The 15,952-nt window shown below is 38.5% G+C and overlaps 1 protein-coding gene across 2 annotated transcripts in view; it reads left to right on the forward strand.

Moving 5' to 3' along the window:
* Nucleotides 1-15,952, forward strand: part of PCNX2 (pecanex 2) — a 288,682-nt gene that overhangs the window by 153,278 nt on the left and 119,452 nt on the right. For both annotated transcript variants that reach the window (XM_077894480.1, XM_077894481.1), the window contains one exon: nucleotides 15,421-15,562. In XM_077894480.1, the coding sequence (XP_077750606.1) occupies nucleotides 15,421-15,562 (142 nt within the window). The remainder of the gene's footprint in view (nucleotides 1-15,420; nucleotides 15,563-15,952) is intronic.

Consider the following 15,952-nt stretch of genomic DNA (forward strand, 5'->3'; position numbering starts at 1 on the left):
ACAGGAACCTCTTTGAGTCTGTCATAGCAACTTTTTTCTAGATAGGTCCCCTAGGCAAGAGAAACAAAAACAAAAACTACATGAAAATAAAAAGCTTTTGCACAGTGAGGGAAACAATGAACAAAACTAAAATGCAATCTACTGAATGGGACAAAATATTTGCAAATGACATATCTGATAAAGGGTTAGTATCCAAAGTATGTAAAGAACTTATAAAACTCAACACCCAAAAAAACAAATAATATGATTAAAAATGGGCAGAAGATATGAAGATATTTTTCTAAGGAAGACATCCAGATGGCCAACAGACACATGAAAAGATTTTCAACATCACTCATCATCAGGGAAATCAAATTAAAACCACAATGAGATATCACCTCACACCTATCAGAAAGGCTAAACTCCACAACACATGAAACAACACGTGGTGAGGATGAGGACAAAGGGGAACCATCTTGCACTGTTCGTGAGATTGCAAACAGGTGCCACTGTGGAAAACAGTATGGAGCTTCCTCATAAAGCTAAAAAGAGAGCTACCTTATGATCCAGTAATCACACTACTGGCTATTTACTCAAAATATACAAAAACACTCATTCAAAGAGATACATGTATCCCTATGTTTATAGCAGCATTATTTATAATAACCAGGATACAGAAGCCGACTGACTGTGCATTGACTGATGAATGGATAAAGATGTGTATAGATGTGTAATGAAATACTATTCAGCCATAAAAAAGAATGAACTCTTGCCTTTTGCAATGACACAGATGGATCTAGAGAGTATAATGCTAAGTGAAATAAATCAGTCAGAGAAAGACAAAATACTGTATGATTTCACTCATATGTGGAATTTAGGAAAAAAAACGAATGAGCAAAGGGGAAAAAGAGAGGGACGAATAAAGAAACAGGCTCTTAATTATGGAGAACACACTGATGGTTGCCACAGAGAAGGCGGATGGGTGGACAGATGAAATATGTGATGGTAATTAAGAAGGGCACTTGTGATGAGCACTGGGTAATGTATGGGAGTGCTGAATCACTACATTGTACACCTGAAACGAATGTAACACTGTGTGTTAGCTGAAATTAAAATAAAACTAAAACATCCCCCACACACACACAAAAAAAGAAAATATGTTTTATTTAAGAACTTTCAAAAGGAATTATATCATTCTGAAAAGGACTAATGGAGTTGGGTCATATTTTCACATGGTCCTCAGAGAAGAAATTTCCATATTATTATTTTTGGCTCTTAAGAGCTTAAGAAAAATCAAAGTGTTCCAATTCAGTGACCTTACTCTTACCATAAAAGTGGGTTTTAATGAGATTAGAAAAGACTGAGTTAAAGAATAATTCCATTATTGACATTCACTTGTAATTTATTCATTTGGAGAATGCTTATGAATATCCTATTTATTAAAAAAAAGAATTACTGAGTTCCTACGTGATATGTAGCCTTTAAACCAGTGAAATAGGATGGCTAAGATGTGGTTTCTGTTATCAAAAAGTTTCCGACCTATTAAGCAAACACTCTGGCTATGCCAGAATGGAAGAGCCATGACTGCTACACACATAGTGATGTGGGGCCAGCACCATGTTCATCCTTACATGAAATACAAGGAGGTAGAAAGTGCAGACCCTAAGTGTAAGGATTATAATTAATTTTATGTTCAGTGAGTAAGTTTTCCAACTGGTTGGATATGCATATAAAATGGAAAATTATGAATTTTTAGGATTAAATGTTGAATTAAGGTCTGGTGCACAGTAGGTGTTCAGTGATATTGGTTGGACGAACAGATGAGTGATCAGTTGATTAGAGAAGACGTTCCTATAGGCTGATGTGGGCAGAAAAAGCCTTGTAAGATAAAAGCTGGTTTGAAGGACTCAGGTATATATGTGTATTGTGAAATATACACAAACAGGCTCATTCCTCTGTAAAAATATAAATGCCTGCTAAAAAAGCTTAAGCTATAATTTTTGGATGTACTACAATAAATGGATAAAAGATTATAGAAATTATAAAAAATACTGATTGAGAATCTCATCAAAATTGTAATTTAAAAAAAATCACTACCACAAAAATAATTTACAAATGAGTCCTGATTTTGTCATTTTTAAATTTTTTATTTATTTATGATAGTCACAGAGAGAGAGAGAGGCAGAGACACAGGCTGATTTTGTCATTTTTAAATGTGATTTGCTTTGCTTGTTGGCAAATCTTGCCTGTTGATTTGCAGATAGACTGGCTCCTACATGTCAGAGACATAGTTCTGAGACATGTTTTTCCTAATGTATTTTTCAGTTATATCAAAGAAATACATAGATTAAATGTCAAATAGAGAAAATTGTAACAAGCAACAGAGTTTTGTTAAGTTTCTCCCCTGTCTGATTCTCCCTGTCCATTAAAAATTACTTTCCATTCTTTAGATATTTCTTTGGTATTTACCAAAATTGTTCTCCATGATCTGCATCTTTGCCATTTCTTGATAGCTCAGATTTGCTATCTACTGACTTCCTGTTATGAATGTTGAGGATTCCTCACTTTTATCCTCACACATTAACATTTTCCCTTTCTTCTTCCTCACAATATAGTTAAATATTCTTTGAACAAATACTCAGGATTTTTTTCTATTAAGTCTAATTGTTGTTCACTTCTAGTCCAGTAGTATATCATGATTACTTTTGCTTTCTTGTTCAGATTTCTGTTTTTGATTTGCTAGTCTTTCCAGTATCTATGGGAAATATCTCTCAGGTCAGCTTTTCATACAGGCAAATCTATTAGGTCATCCATTGGTCCCATCCTCCCCAGACTCCCTTCTGGAACCTGCTCCAGTTGTCCTTTGTTTACTCCCTCTTTGTGAATGAAGCACATCCTCAGGATCACTCCAAGGAAAGGATGGGTGGGAAGGAAACTTTTGGAGACTTTGTATATCTGAAAGTATTTCCATTCTACTTTGCATGTAATGGATAGTTTGTTTTGTGTAGCAACTAAGGATGTAAACACTTCCGTAAGGATTCTAAGGTAATGTCCCATTGTCTTCCAGCTTCCACTGCTGCCTTTGAGAAGTCTGATGCCTTTCCAACCCCCTGGTCCTTTGTATATAACCAGATTTTTCCTTGCAGGAAGCTTTTGGAAAGCTAAGGAGGGAATTAAAGTGCCATGGCCCAGAGAATGGACTGAAACTTTGGCTTTGTCACAAATTAATTATGCTTAACCATAATAATTCATTTTTGTCATTTATAATTGGGAGTTCCTATAAGAAAGATTTGCTGAGGGGGGGTGGTGAAATTAATCAAGATAATAATTGTAGAGTATTGGCATGGTCTTGGCAGGCAGAATGTATTCATTAAGTGCATACTCCTCTCAGAATTCTGAAATTCAATCATTTTGTATCTTGCTTTGTGTCTCATTTCATCCACTGTGCTAGGTGGTTGGTGGGCCTTTCCAATTTGGATCTTTATGTTCTATGGTTTTGACATTTTTGTCAACAGGTGATAGTACCTGTCTGGGAACGACTTGTTCCCAGAATGTCAAAATCAAACCCAGGAATCTATGTAAAAATCCTTTGTGGCACGATGGGCATTGTTTGATATCAAAACACAAAGGCTGTGCTCGGGTCTTTGGGAAGGTCTCATCTTTGCATGTGTAATGAGAAGATGCCATAGTTCTGGGAAGAAGAATATATTCCTTACTTCCCCTCTTTTCTACCCTACATAAGAAGATGCTAAGATCAGATGTTAGACACCTGGGAAAACCCTGCAAAGTCTCTTTAATTCACAGCAACTAAAATTGTTTGAGGCATGAACTGAATTAGTGTTAGCTGGGTAGCAGACTCATTTGCTATGATGCTTCCATGGGAAAGTACATTCTGAGTGCCAAAGAAGTGGCTTAGAGATGATGTTTAAAAAAATAGCCTGTTAGAAGCCTGCCTTATTAATGATTCCCTCTGTTGTTATTCCCTTCATGTACCCTCTCTTTCTCTCCTCTTTCCCTCCCTGCTAGGCACTGCTCCTCTGTACTCTCCCACTCTGGCTGGTCTCCCTTTTAGTCAGCTGGGGAACTTCTCTTTCTGTGTCAGTCTCCACGAGGCAGGAGTTGGCTGCAGGAAACTCGCAGTGAAACCAGGTTCACACTGCAGCAGCACAAAAAGGAAAGTGGAATCCAGTTATCTCTGCTCAAGGTAGCCTCAAAGTGAGGCTCAAGGAAGCCTGAGGAAGTACAGGCCAATGCTGGCCAGCATCAGGAAGGAGAGGGTTTGGGGACAGAGATCAGTGGTCAGCTGCCAGCGTCAGGTCTCCAGCAAGCCACAGTGTATTTATCCAAGTCCCCAGTGGGATTCTCCTAGACTGCTGATAAATCTCAAATAATTTGGAAATCAAATGAATGGCCAGTAAGTGGAGAAATGCAAAAACACTAACCCTGAAAATCAGGAAGTCTATGTATGCCTGTGATTTATGCAGGATAGAACATAGCAGCTTGGGGTTTTGTTGGCTCAAAGCATGTGCACAGACTTATGCAGGCTACCTGGAGGAACGATGTTAGTTCTCAGCTACAGTGGGTGAGGCCACCATGAAGAGCAGCTAACTTAGTCTCCCTGATGTTCATCCACTGGGGTCGTATCTGAAGTAGCTTAAGCCTCAGAGCACCCTATGATAGGATAATATATGGAGATGCCAGTGGAAAAGCAGAAATAGTGTTTCAAAGTGATCTTGTAATTTAAATAACATAGAAATCACACTTCACTTGGGGGGGGGGGGAGAAATTGTGCTCGATGCTGAGAATGCAAAAATTAGTAAGAGCATAATCCTTTCTCTTGGCAAGATGGTTGTTCTAACAAGAAGTATCTTCCTTCCTGTGCTCATCGTGAGAACATTTGGAAGTTGCTCTTAATGCTTTTCACCTGAAAATTTCTGACCTAACCATCTTCATGTGAAAAAGTAATAAATGATTTCAATAGTGTTTTTAGTTTTAAATACTATGGTTTTATGTTAGCAGAGGGCCTTTCTGTCAAGAGGAGAAAGCATATTAACGCATTGATTCTCCCGAGAGCTTCTCTATCCCTTTGAGGAGACGTGAAGGATGCATTTTTATTCTCATCGAATTAATGAAAAAAAAATCAGTGGGAAGTTTTGGGAAAATGAGCTAAACATTTTTAAAAATTGAGTTAGACTTTGTATCAAATGAAATTCCAGATGGATTAAAGATTTAAAACATTTTTTAAAAGGAGGAAAAGAAGAAATAACCAGAATAGCAGTTGCAAGGAAATATAGGTCAAGTTATATAATCTTGGTTGAGAAGAGAAAAATAATTTCCCTAGCATGACCCAAAGTCAAAAACCACTAAAGAAACAACTAAAAATTGTGTTCTCTGAAAAATGTAAATTTTAGTATTCTAATGGCTGAATGTTGCTCTTCACTACCTTGTATTTCTCTGAGTGGTTTACCTAACCTGATAATGGGTATTGATTCCTTCAAACCAGTGATAGGACCTGTCACATACCAGGGCCTGTTCAGAACACTGGGGAGGCACTGGGGAGCAAGGCCAGCATGGTCTCCCTCTGGGGTGAACCCTCTGAGAAAGGAAATGCACTGTGGCCAAGAGTAAAACTCAAATTTCTGCCAGGCAGGCAGTACCACACGACAGCTTCTCCTCAGACTCTGTTCTACTGGGTGTCTGAGTTATTAATCAATTAATTGGTAATATGCCTGAATCTACTAAGTGGCTCCTGTGGACGAAGATGATGGAGAAAGACAGGCCTGGCCCCCTGGCTGTAGTAGAGGGATGGACATTCATCACACAGATTAATGTACACGTGCAGTGTTTAAAGTACAATGAAAAGAAGGAGTATAAAGAGGCAAGGAAAGAGTGTAACAGGATCCTGGTTTAGATTTGAGAGACAGAAAAAGGCTTCTTTGAGGAAGTGACGTTTAATTTGAGGCTTGAAGGATAAAGAGGAAGTGGAGGAAGAGGATCCCAGGTAGAAGAGGAAGTCATGGGCACACGGTGCATTGACCAATGGGAAGGGAAAGGCCTTGCGGACTTTGGGTTTATCCTAAGCAGGATTATAGGGCTTTGAGCAACAGCATAATGTGATTTGCTTTACATGTAAGAATGATTACTTACCCTCTTAATGCCACTGGTTTTGGAAGTGAAGCCAATTTCTGGAGAATAAACCATAACACATGTACAAGATAGCGCTAATGATTTTATAATCTGAGATTTGGCACAGTGAGAAAGATGAGAAGGAAAAGCCCTCGTAGGGAAAAACAATTGCCTATAATAAGGGGGTGCCACTGGCCTGGATGTGGTAATTCCATTTTGCAGGATGTCTCTGCCTTAGGTGCCTCAGGGTGACAGGGCCATTTGAACCGAGCTGCACATGTCTGGAATGCTTATGAGCACGCCTGGCTCCTGTAAAGCAGAAGGCCTCGTGCCCTTGCAGCTTAAATCGTAATTTAAGATTTGAATCAGAGAAAATTATCTTCCTAAAGATAAAAACTTCCTAGAGATTTTTTATTCACTTTTAATTATCGAGAAGGACTTAATTTAGTAACATAAGCATCTAAATAAAACAACCTAAAAAGCCTTTAAGAAAATTTAAAGTGCTCACTTGTATTCAGTCGTATATAATTTGTAAATGGCATAGTTAGTTTGCATTCTTTTCCTCATGGGCCTAATATTCCTGGGAAAAGAGAAATACTGATGCTCAAGTGAGGTGTTTTAATGGCCTTTGTGTGTATTCAGGACACTACAAAAAAGACAGTTATAAAATATCACTGCAAAGGTTTTCCTTCTAACTTGATTTTGTATGAATACTGGAACAGTTTGAGGCCCTAATAAAAATGTTTACCATGCTATTGTATCTGTGAGTTATCCTTTTTATTAGCTTTCCATTGTCACCCCATAAAGACTGAATTTTGTCATTTAGAATTCAGAATTCTGAAATGGTACTATGGTTTTACTTCCCTCCTGTATTATTATTCATCTTTCTATTTGCTTCCCCTCCACTTCCAAAGGTAAAACATTCAGTATGAAAATGATCTAGAGATTGTAACGTTTCTTTCTTTCTTTCTTTCTTTCTTTCTTTCTTTCTTTCTTTCTTTCTTTTTTTTTTAAAGATTTATCCATTTATTTGAGAGACAGAGAGGGCATGAAGGGGGGAGGGGCAGAGGCAGAGGGAGAAGCAGCCTCCCTGCTGAGCAGGGAGCCAACACAAGGCTCCATCCCAGGACCCCGGGATCATGAGCCAAAGGCAGACACTTAACCGAATGAGCCACTCAGGTGCCCTAGAAATTGTAACATTTCATTGGAATGAATTATTGAACTTGCTAGAAGAAGTCTAGAGGTATGTAAAATTTAAAGGTAAATTAATTTTTTTCAACATAAAGGATTAGCAAAACCTGATGTCAAAAGTTTGGAGGTGATGATGATCTCTGGGATTTGCTCTCTACTCTGTCATCCCTATGTCTTTATTTTAACCCCCCTTTCCACATCCTTCTCCACCGCTGCTTTGGCTAGATGTTGTTCTGAACATCAACCAGGGAAGTCACACCGTGGGATGCATCTTTACCTAGAATGATTTTCCCTTAACATATGGCCTGTGTATCTGAGCTTCTAGGTGTATGCAGACAGTATAAAGTGCACTCCCTGTCCTTTCATCTAGCGATTCAGAATTCTCCTGTGGGTTGCATTTCACATTTGCTTGTCACCTTCATTCCCCAGCAGCACCTCAGGTAGTAAACTAGAGATACATAATGCAGTGTGACCTGGCTTACGGCTCAGTCTTTTTTGGGGCTCTGAGTAAGGGTGCTATTTAAAAAATAGTAGAAGTTTTTATGACTTATGAATGAATTGGTTTCTAGTTTTTTTGGAATTTCTTTGTATCCTTCATAGAATTCCTTTGTAGCTATCATCTGTCGGCTTCTAACTAGAGAACCAGTTGTTACCTTCAAAGATCCTTATCTGTTCATGTATGTTATTGTGGTCATACTGAATGAACTTCTAATGACTTTGCTCTTCTAGGTCAGATGATGGAATGATGCTCGTGATCTAAGACTTCCTAGAACCTGAATATCTTGACTACCTGCCTTAAAGCTATGTCTATGATACAGTTTCTCACACATGTCCCCCCACACCCCAGGTACCACAGAAGGTTAAATCTCAATGAATAGCTACTTTTGTTCTCAAATATTTGAAAAGACATGGATGGTGAATTCAGAGCTTATTAGTGATTGCTGTATTTTTTGGGAATTCTTGGCTTTTTGTGTTTCTGGGATAAATTAACTAAAATTCTTATGGAAAACTCATTGATTAACATTATCTGCAGTAAATCCTTGGGAAGTCTGCAATGGGATTGTGTCCCTATACTCAAATCAGCCTTATCCCCACTCACTGGAAAATATCATCTAAAAGCAAATGTGACAAGCGTTTGAAAGCCTGGATCACACTCCCCCATCCAAATGGCATCAGGCATTCTACGGTGATGAGCTACTCAAATGTTTCTTTAATTCAGATGTTTTTCTAACAACCCTGCAGCATGAGGTTGGCTTGTATTTATGTAATTTACATATTTTTGCAGGAATCTAGCTAAGGTTGTCATGTTTCTCTGAATTGATGACAAATGTTGATAGAACTCTGTAAATGTATTTTTATAAGCAGGCTGAATTGCATTGGATGTGACGGCCTCAATCTGACACCGTTGATTTCATATAAATTGAGAAATCAGAAAAAAATAATTTGTTTAGAAGGAAACCTAAATGTAACTGATTGTACTTTATGAAAGATTAAAATAGGAAATATTGCTTGATATGTTATAGATTGAAAGCTTTTTGTTTTGTATTCAAAAAGTAATTCTGGGAGTGGGGGCTGCTTTTTTAAGCTTCTCTTTGTTCAATTTAACTACTCGGAGTTCCTCTGAACACAAAAAAAGATAAGATTATAAATGAACATTTACTGAACCCCAACTCTAGGCCAGAATTCTGTAGGGACTTGAAATACTAAACCAATGAAGACATGACATCTACTCTTGACAAACGCACAGTCCACTGGGGAGATTAATATTTAAATGAATACTCTATGGTGTGACAGGTACTATAATTATAGAATTCACAGTGCATAGCAATGGCACAAAGGAATAGTGTATTTTGCCTGAAAACAAAAGGTAATAGGTACAGAATGCCTGGCTCAGTGTCTGGCAGATGCCTAATGGGTTCTTGCTACATGGCAGTGCAGTGGATCCATCGATGGTGAGGAAATGGCAGGGTCCACCCAGAAGCAGGCAGAAAGGGAGAGGTGTATTGTTTATAAATAATTTTAAAACAAGAATAAAGCCAATTAAAATTTGGACTCCTTTTTATTCTCTCGATGTACTGACAGTTCTAAGCTCTGTTGGTATTTAAACTCTTCTACTAGGATGGACATTTTGAGTGCAGTGCCCTGGCAAACAGCTGGTAGTGACAGTACTGGGAATGGCAAAGAAGGTGGGGGGTTAGGCAAGAAAAGCTCCAGATGGCCAGATGCCAGGTTCTGCAAAAAGGATGAGGAGTTTCTCAAGTAGCAAATACAGAAGGACATCACAGGAAGGCACCTAGCCCATAGAAAGGCATACACAACAGTGTAGTTCACTGCTGTGCAGGAGGAAATAGAAATTATTTTCATTAGAAGTGACAATTAGGTATCCACAGGGGAAGAATGTTGTTCTCAATCCCTATCTTACACTATAACAATAATCACTTCTAGGTAGCTTGCAGATCTAAACATAAAAGATAAAACAATAAAGTCTAAGAGGAAAACATAGAATGTGGTCAGGATCTTTGTCTTTTAAACAGAGTACAAAAGACTCCAAAAGGAAAAAAAAAAAAGAAATTGGAGCATATTAAAATAAAGTATTTAATTTCTACAAAAGGTACAACCCATACAATGGGAGAAGAGCTTTCTGATGCATACAATGGGAGAAGACTCATACCTGAAGCATACAAAGAACTCCTAAAAATCAGTAAAGTCATATAATCCCAAAAATCAATAAATAAAAGGCATATCCAATAGGAAAAAGAACCAGGCAATATACATGAAGAGCCACCTCAGAAAAGTGTCTATCCAAATGGCCAGTAAACATATGAAAAGGTACTTAACCACATTAGTCATCAGGGAAATGCAAAATAAAACCATAACATGATACCACTCTACACCCACAGTGTAGTTAAAGTGAAGGAGAAAAAAATGTTTTGGCAGGGATGTGAACAAACAGAAGGAACTCTTTGCACTGTTTGTGGGAGTATAAATTGGCTACATAACTTTGGAAAATTTTCTAGACCTTCCTATACACATGCTCAATGACCCTCACAATTCTATATGTAGATGTGCACCCTGCAGAAATGTACACATGTTTATCAGGAGGCATGTAAAGGAGTTTTTGTGGCAGCACTGTACATTAATAGCTATAAACTGAAAACAAAACGAATGCCTGTGAACAGTAGCCTGGTGCTCACTGTGCACAGTGAATCTGTGAATACACACAGATTATTACGTAACAGTGTGAATGAATAGATGACAATCACACACAAAAAATGTGGCTGAATCTCATGAAAAATTGTTAAGCTAAAGATACAAGAGAATAGTAAGCAAAGTAAACAGTGGTGTTTGGGGTTGGGGAAGTGGTTATCTCATGGAGCAGTGACTATAAGCAGGCCAGGGGGGCTTCAAGATCATTTCTCCATCAAGGTGCTAGAAACACAGCTCTACTTGTATGATTTGTGCAGGTTTCTGTAGATGGAAAAGCATGAAAAGGTTTTCAAAAATCCAGTGTGGCTAATTCAGGTAACCAGTTAAGTATAGGATACAAGTGCAAAACTGATCGTCATGACTCCAGGGAGTGATGAAGTAGCACTTGCAGAAAGTCTGGCTCTGCTCCAGACCCATTGAAACTGATTCTGAGTTTTAGCAAGTGAATTATTTGCATTTCAAATTTTGAGAATCGCAGATCTTGGACAGTATCTTTTAGCCTTGTCCCCAGGTAATTCCAACATGCAGCTGTGATTCAGAAGAACTGGCTTAGGATGACTCCAAGGTATGCATGACTAACATGAATGTAAGTGTCATTAAATAAGATGAAGAATGTATGAGGAACAGTAGGTGTGTGAAAATCGACAAATTCAGTTTTTGACACATATTTGAGGATTCCTTAGGGACATCAGATGAAGCTATTCAGTTGAATATTGAGATTTAGAGGCCAGGAGACAGATGGAAGGTTGAGTTACAGATCTGAGTGTCATCTGAGTTACAGCCTGGAAGTAATCTTTAATGTTAAGGGTATTGATGGCACGAGATCAAGAAAATGAGAAAAATAATAAAGAGGTCCAATGAAAGCAAATGACCAAGTAAGGGAAGAAGATCTTGCAGAGAAAATGGAAAGAGTAGGGTGGAAGGTTAAAGTGGGAGCAGGAGTGGGTGGCATGAGGAAGCTAAGGACAGTGGGTTTTATTTTATTATTATTATTTTTTAAGATTTATTTTATTCATGATAGACAGACAGAGAGAGGCAGAGACACAGGCAGAGGGAGAAGCAGGCTCCATGCTGGGAGCCTAACGCAGGACTCGATCCCGGGACTCCAGGATGGCGCCCTAGGCCAAAGGCAGGCACTAAATCATATTATATTTTTAGGGAGAGAGAGTGTGTGTGCACAGCGAGGGAGGGGTGGAGGGGGAGGGAGATAGAGAACCTTAATCAAGCTTCCTGCTCAGCAAGGAGCCTGATTGATCTGAGATCAATGACCTGAGCCAAAACCAAGAGTCAAACACTTAACTGTCTGAGCCACCCAGGCACCCCTAGGACAGAGAGTTTTAAAAAGAAGGAAGGACCAATGATGTACCTAGAAAGGTCCAGTAAGCTAGACCGAGAAGGACTAGTAATTTGTCATTTAGGAGGTCACAGGTGGTTGTGCCCAACGCAGGTGGTTGTTTCCCAACGTTTGCAGGAGTAGGGGCAGAAGTTGTAGCAGCAAGTAGGAGTCAAGAGCCTGGGATTGTCAGGCATTGATACTCTTTTCAAGAAGCTGTGCAAAAAGGGCAGAGTGAGCACAAGAAGGAATGTGCAGAGTGGAAAGCAAGTTTTCAGTTTGGCAAAGACTGGGATCTTGCTCTTTGCCAGTAGGAGAGAGCTACTCTAGGGAGTGAGACTCCTGAACCAGATGTCAGCTTGGCTTCAGGAGGACCGAGAAGGCGGATGTGAATACAAATAAACTGGTAGTTGAAAGGTGGGAAGATGAGGCAATTCATGCCCTATAGCCTCAATTTTCTCTAGGAGTAGGAGTTAACATCATTTACCTGGAAGAAATGGGGGATAGATCATAAAGATTTGTGTTTCTTAATTTTCATATACTTTTGCAAAAGATGAAAACCTTTTTGTCTATATGTAAAAAGTATAATACACCTAGATTTTATTAATTACAAGTAAAAAACTTTATTTCCTTATGAAATAACCCATTTCCAAATCAACACCAGAGAACACCACACACTGACCATTAAGAATACCCAAAGTTAAATTCCTACCCAACATCCTTGCTGTTTCTTATTTACTGAAGTATAGTTGACATACAATGTTGTATTAGTTGTGGGTGTATAACATAGACAATTCCATATATTATGAAGTGCTCAGTCCCCTAAGTGTAGTCACCATCTGTCACCATATAAAATTGTTACAGTATTTCTGACAATATTCCTTATGCTGTACTTTTCATCTCTGTGACTTATTTTATAGCTGAAAGTTGGTATTCCTTAATCCCCTTCTATTTTGCCCAACCCCTCTCCCACGCCTCCCAGCAATCTAGTTTTTCTCTATATTTAAGGGTCTGTTTCTGTTTTTTTCATTTGTTTATTCATTTGTTTTGGTTTTTAGATTCCACATTTAAGTGATATCATATGGTATTTGTCTTTCTCTAACTTGTTTCACTTAGTATAATACCCTCTATGTTCATCTGTGTTGTCACAAATGGCAAAGTCTCTTTTTATGGGCAAGTAATATTCCACTGTGTGTATATATGTGTGTTTGTGTGTCGTATATATATACACACACTTTTTAAATTGAAGTATAGTTAATGTACAGTGTTATATGAGTCTCGGGTGTACAATATCACAATTCAGCAATTGTATACATTACCCAGTGCTCATCATGACAAGTGTCCTCTTAATCCCCTTCACCTATTTCACCCATCCCCCCATCCATCTCCCCTCTGGTGACCACCAGTTTCTTCTCTGTATTTAAGAGTTTGGTTTTTTGTTTATCTCTTTTTTTTGTTTATTTTGTTTCTTAAATTCTGCAGATGAATGAAATAATATATTTGTCTTTCTGTGACTGATATATTCCACTTAGCATTATACCCTCTAGATGGACCCATGTTGTTGCAGATGGCAGGATTTCATTCTTTTTTATGGCAGAGTAATATTCTGTTATATATTTTATATATAAAATTTATATGTATATAAACATATGCACACACGCATACCACCTCCTCTTTATCTATTCATCAGTCGATGGATACTTGGGCTGCTTCCATAGTTTGGCTATTGTAAATAAAGCTACCATAAATACAGGGGTGCATATATCTTTTTGAATTAGTATTTAAATTTTCTTTGAGTAAATACCCAGTCTTTCTTCCTGTTTCATTTACCACTAAAATTTCTTTTTATTTTTGTCTTGATAATTTCTCATTGCCTCTCTTTTCTATTTATTAAATTAATCACTGGGATGTTTTCTTATTATTTCCCATGTCATGAAGTATTCCTGCTCTGTCTTCACCATTCCTGTCTTATTCAAATTAATTCCTTTTAAGATTTCTGAATGATGATCCCTCTTCCTATTTTTATCAAGTGAAGATAGCTTTGGTGTTTTTGAGTTGTAATGATAATACATTCTTGCACAGATATGTAAGCCACATAAACAAGAAATTAAAATATCAGTTTCCAATTTTATGTGTATGGTACATGTGTGTTTGTGTTACTTCCTGAGATCCTTTACATAAAGTCCCAGTGGAAAATGTTGGAAGCAGGTAATTTGTCTCCTAAAACTGGTTAAGACACCTGGAGGGGCCAGCCCATTTTACCTCACTGCTGTGTCACTCTACATGGTGAATGTGAACTGTTTGTCTTTCATGAGTTAATTCTTGTGCAATCCAAATAATATAAAAACTACATGGCTTTCTTATCTTTTACTATAGATTATTGGGGGTGTAAGTTTTATATTATAAATTGTGGAGGAACGTGGTTCCAGAACTTTGATGGAGTCGACTTTTCCCTTTGGAGACTTGGCCTCAGAGACTTGCAGCAGAGGAAATTGCATCCCAGCATATCTGAATCATTTTCCTGGCTCTTTGTGGTGGACTGGGGTCCCCCTCAGCCTCACAGTTCCCAGCAGAGAGATTCAGCCGGGAATGAGATAGGCCCACCCTCGAGTTCTGGGCTGAATGGGGTGTGCTCTTCTCACAGAAGCCAGAAGCAGAGGAGAGCTCCACCCTGACACAGAGACACAGTGTTTACCTCTCCCGCTGACACTATGGCCTAAGGAAGTTTGTGCTCTGGCCCATTGGACCAACCACCCCATCCTCACAGAGAAAAGTAGTCAGAAATGGGCAGCAGACACTGCAAGTGTGCGTTCCACACTACCCCATCCTGGGGGAGAGCAGATTTCTCCCCTGTCAGAAGTGGATGGAAAGAGGGGCAGTCAATTCACCAGTAGCAGACTCAGAGGATGGGTGGGGCACACAAAACAGGCTCAGGAAGATCAAGTTAACAGTTTATTGGCACACACCAGTGGTTAGTAGAATCTGAATGCAAACCCAGATTGGTCTGACCCAAAACCTTAGCCCTTGTGGGAATAGGCTTCATTCCTTATAGGGAATAGGCGTCACGAGGGTTTGCAAGGATGTCACACATTCATAGTAATGGGGCTTGGGGATTAGCTTTCTCTTATTTGTATATATTGCAAATGATCTGATTGTAGATTTGAAGACTAAAAAAAGGGAGAAGAAAGCCCAGCCTTGGAAGTATCCCCAGCTTAAGAAGCGATGGGCCCATTGATTGTTTTTCAGTTCTTCATGTTCACTGTCCACCCTTCCTTACTCTGAGATGCCTTGAAATTAGATGACAGCTTATTTCATTGGCCCCAGTAATAATTATATATGGAAAAATCACTTGACTTGAAATGTAGGGATACTGGCCTAGATAGTAATCTATATATTATTATTTATGATCTATGTAGAAACAGAGCTAAGAGTTGCTGCCTACAAAGAAAATGGTATATCTAGCATCTGGAGTTCTGAATCAGCAGCTTTTGAATTAAAGAGGGGGTATTACTTCTTATTACATATACTTAAAGAAAAATAACTTGATCAGTGACTGTCCTAAGTGGTTTTTGTGTTTCTTTCAGATGTCGCCCATTTAATGTGGTTTGAAAGACTCTATGTTTGGCTTCAGTGTTTTGAAAAATATATCTTGTACCCAGCAATAATTTTGAATGCCCTCACTATTGATGCGTTTTCAATAAGCAATTACCGGAGACTCGGTACCCAGTAAGTGGATAATGGTTTATTTTCATAATGGTTTTGTTACAATGATCTCAAAATCCAGTGAATTTTCTCTAAACAGGGTATAGCAGAGGCCAGCGTGCATCTATTAATTTACTGGCAGCGTACAAGTTAGCCCTGTTGGTCTTTTACTCAAACTCGCTAGAGCTTGATGGTTATTGTAGAGTGACCAGGCTGAAAATAAAGTTAGATCTGCTTGAAGTGATGTTGTGAATAAATAAGTCAGTTTGAAAATCCTCCTGCAAAAGCTTAGTCAGTGAGCCTTAATAGGATGACGGAAGCACAATGTGGTTCTCAGGGTTCCTGGAGTTCTTACTATCATGCTCAGAGCTTTATGAACTGCTTCGTGTCATTTCATTTAGCAAATACTCTATC

Source organism: Canis aureus, chromosome 4 (genome assembly GCF_053574225.1).
Source record: "Canis aureus isolate CA01 chromosome 4, VMU_Caureus_v.1.0, whole genome shotgun sequence".
Lineage (NCBI taxonomy): Eukaryota > Metazoa > Chordata > Mammalia > Carnivora > Canidae > Canis > Canis aureus.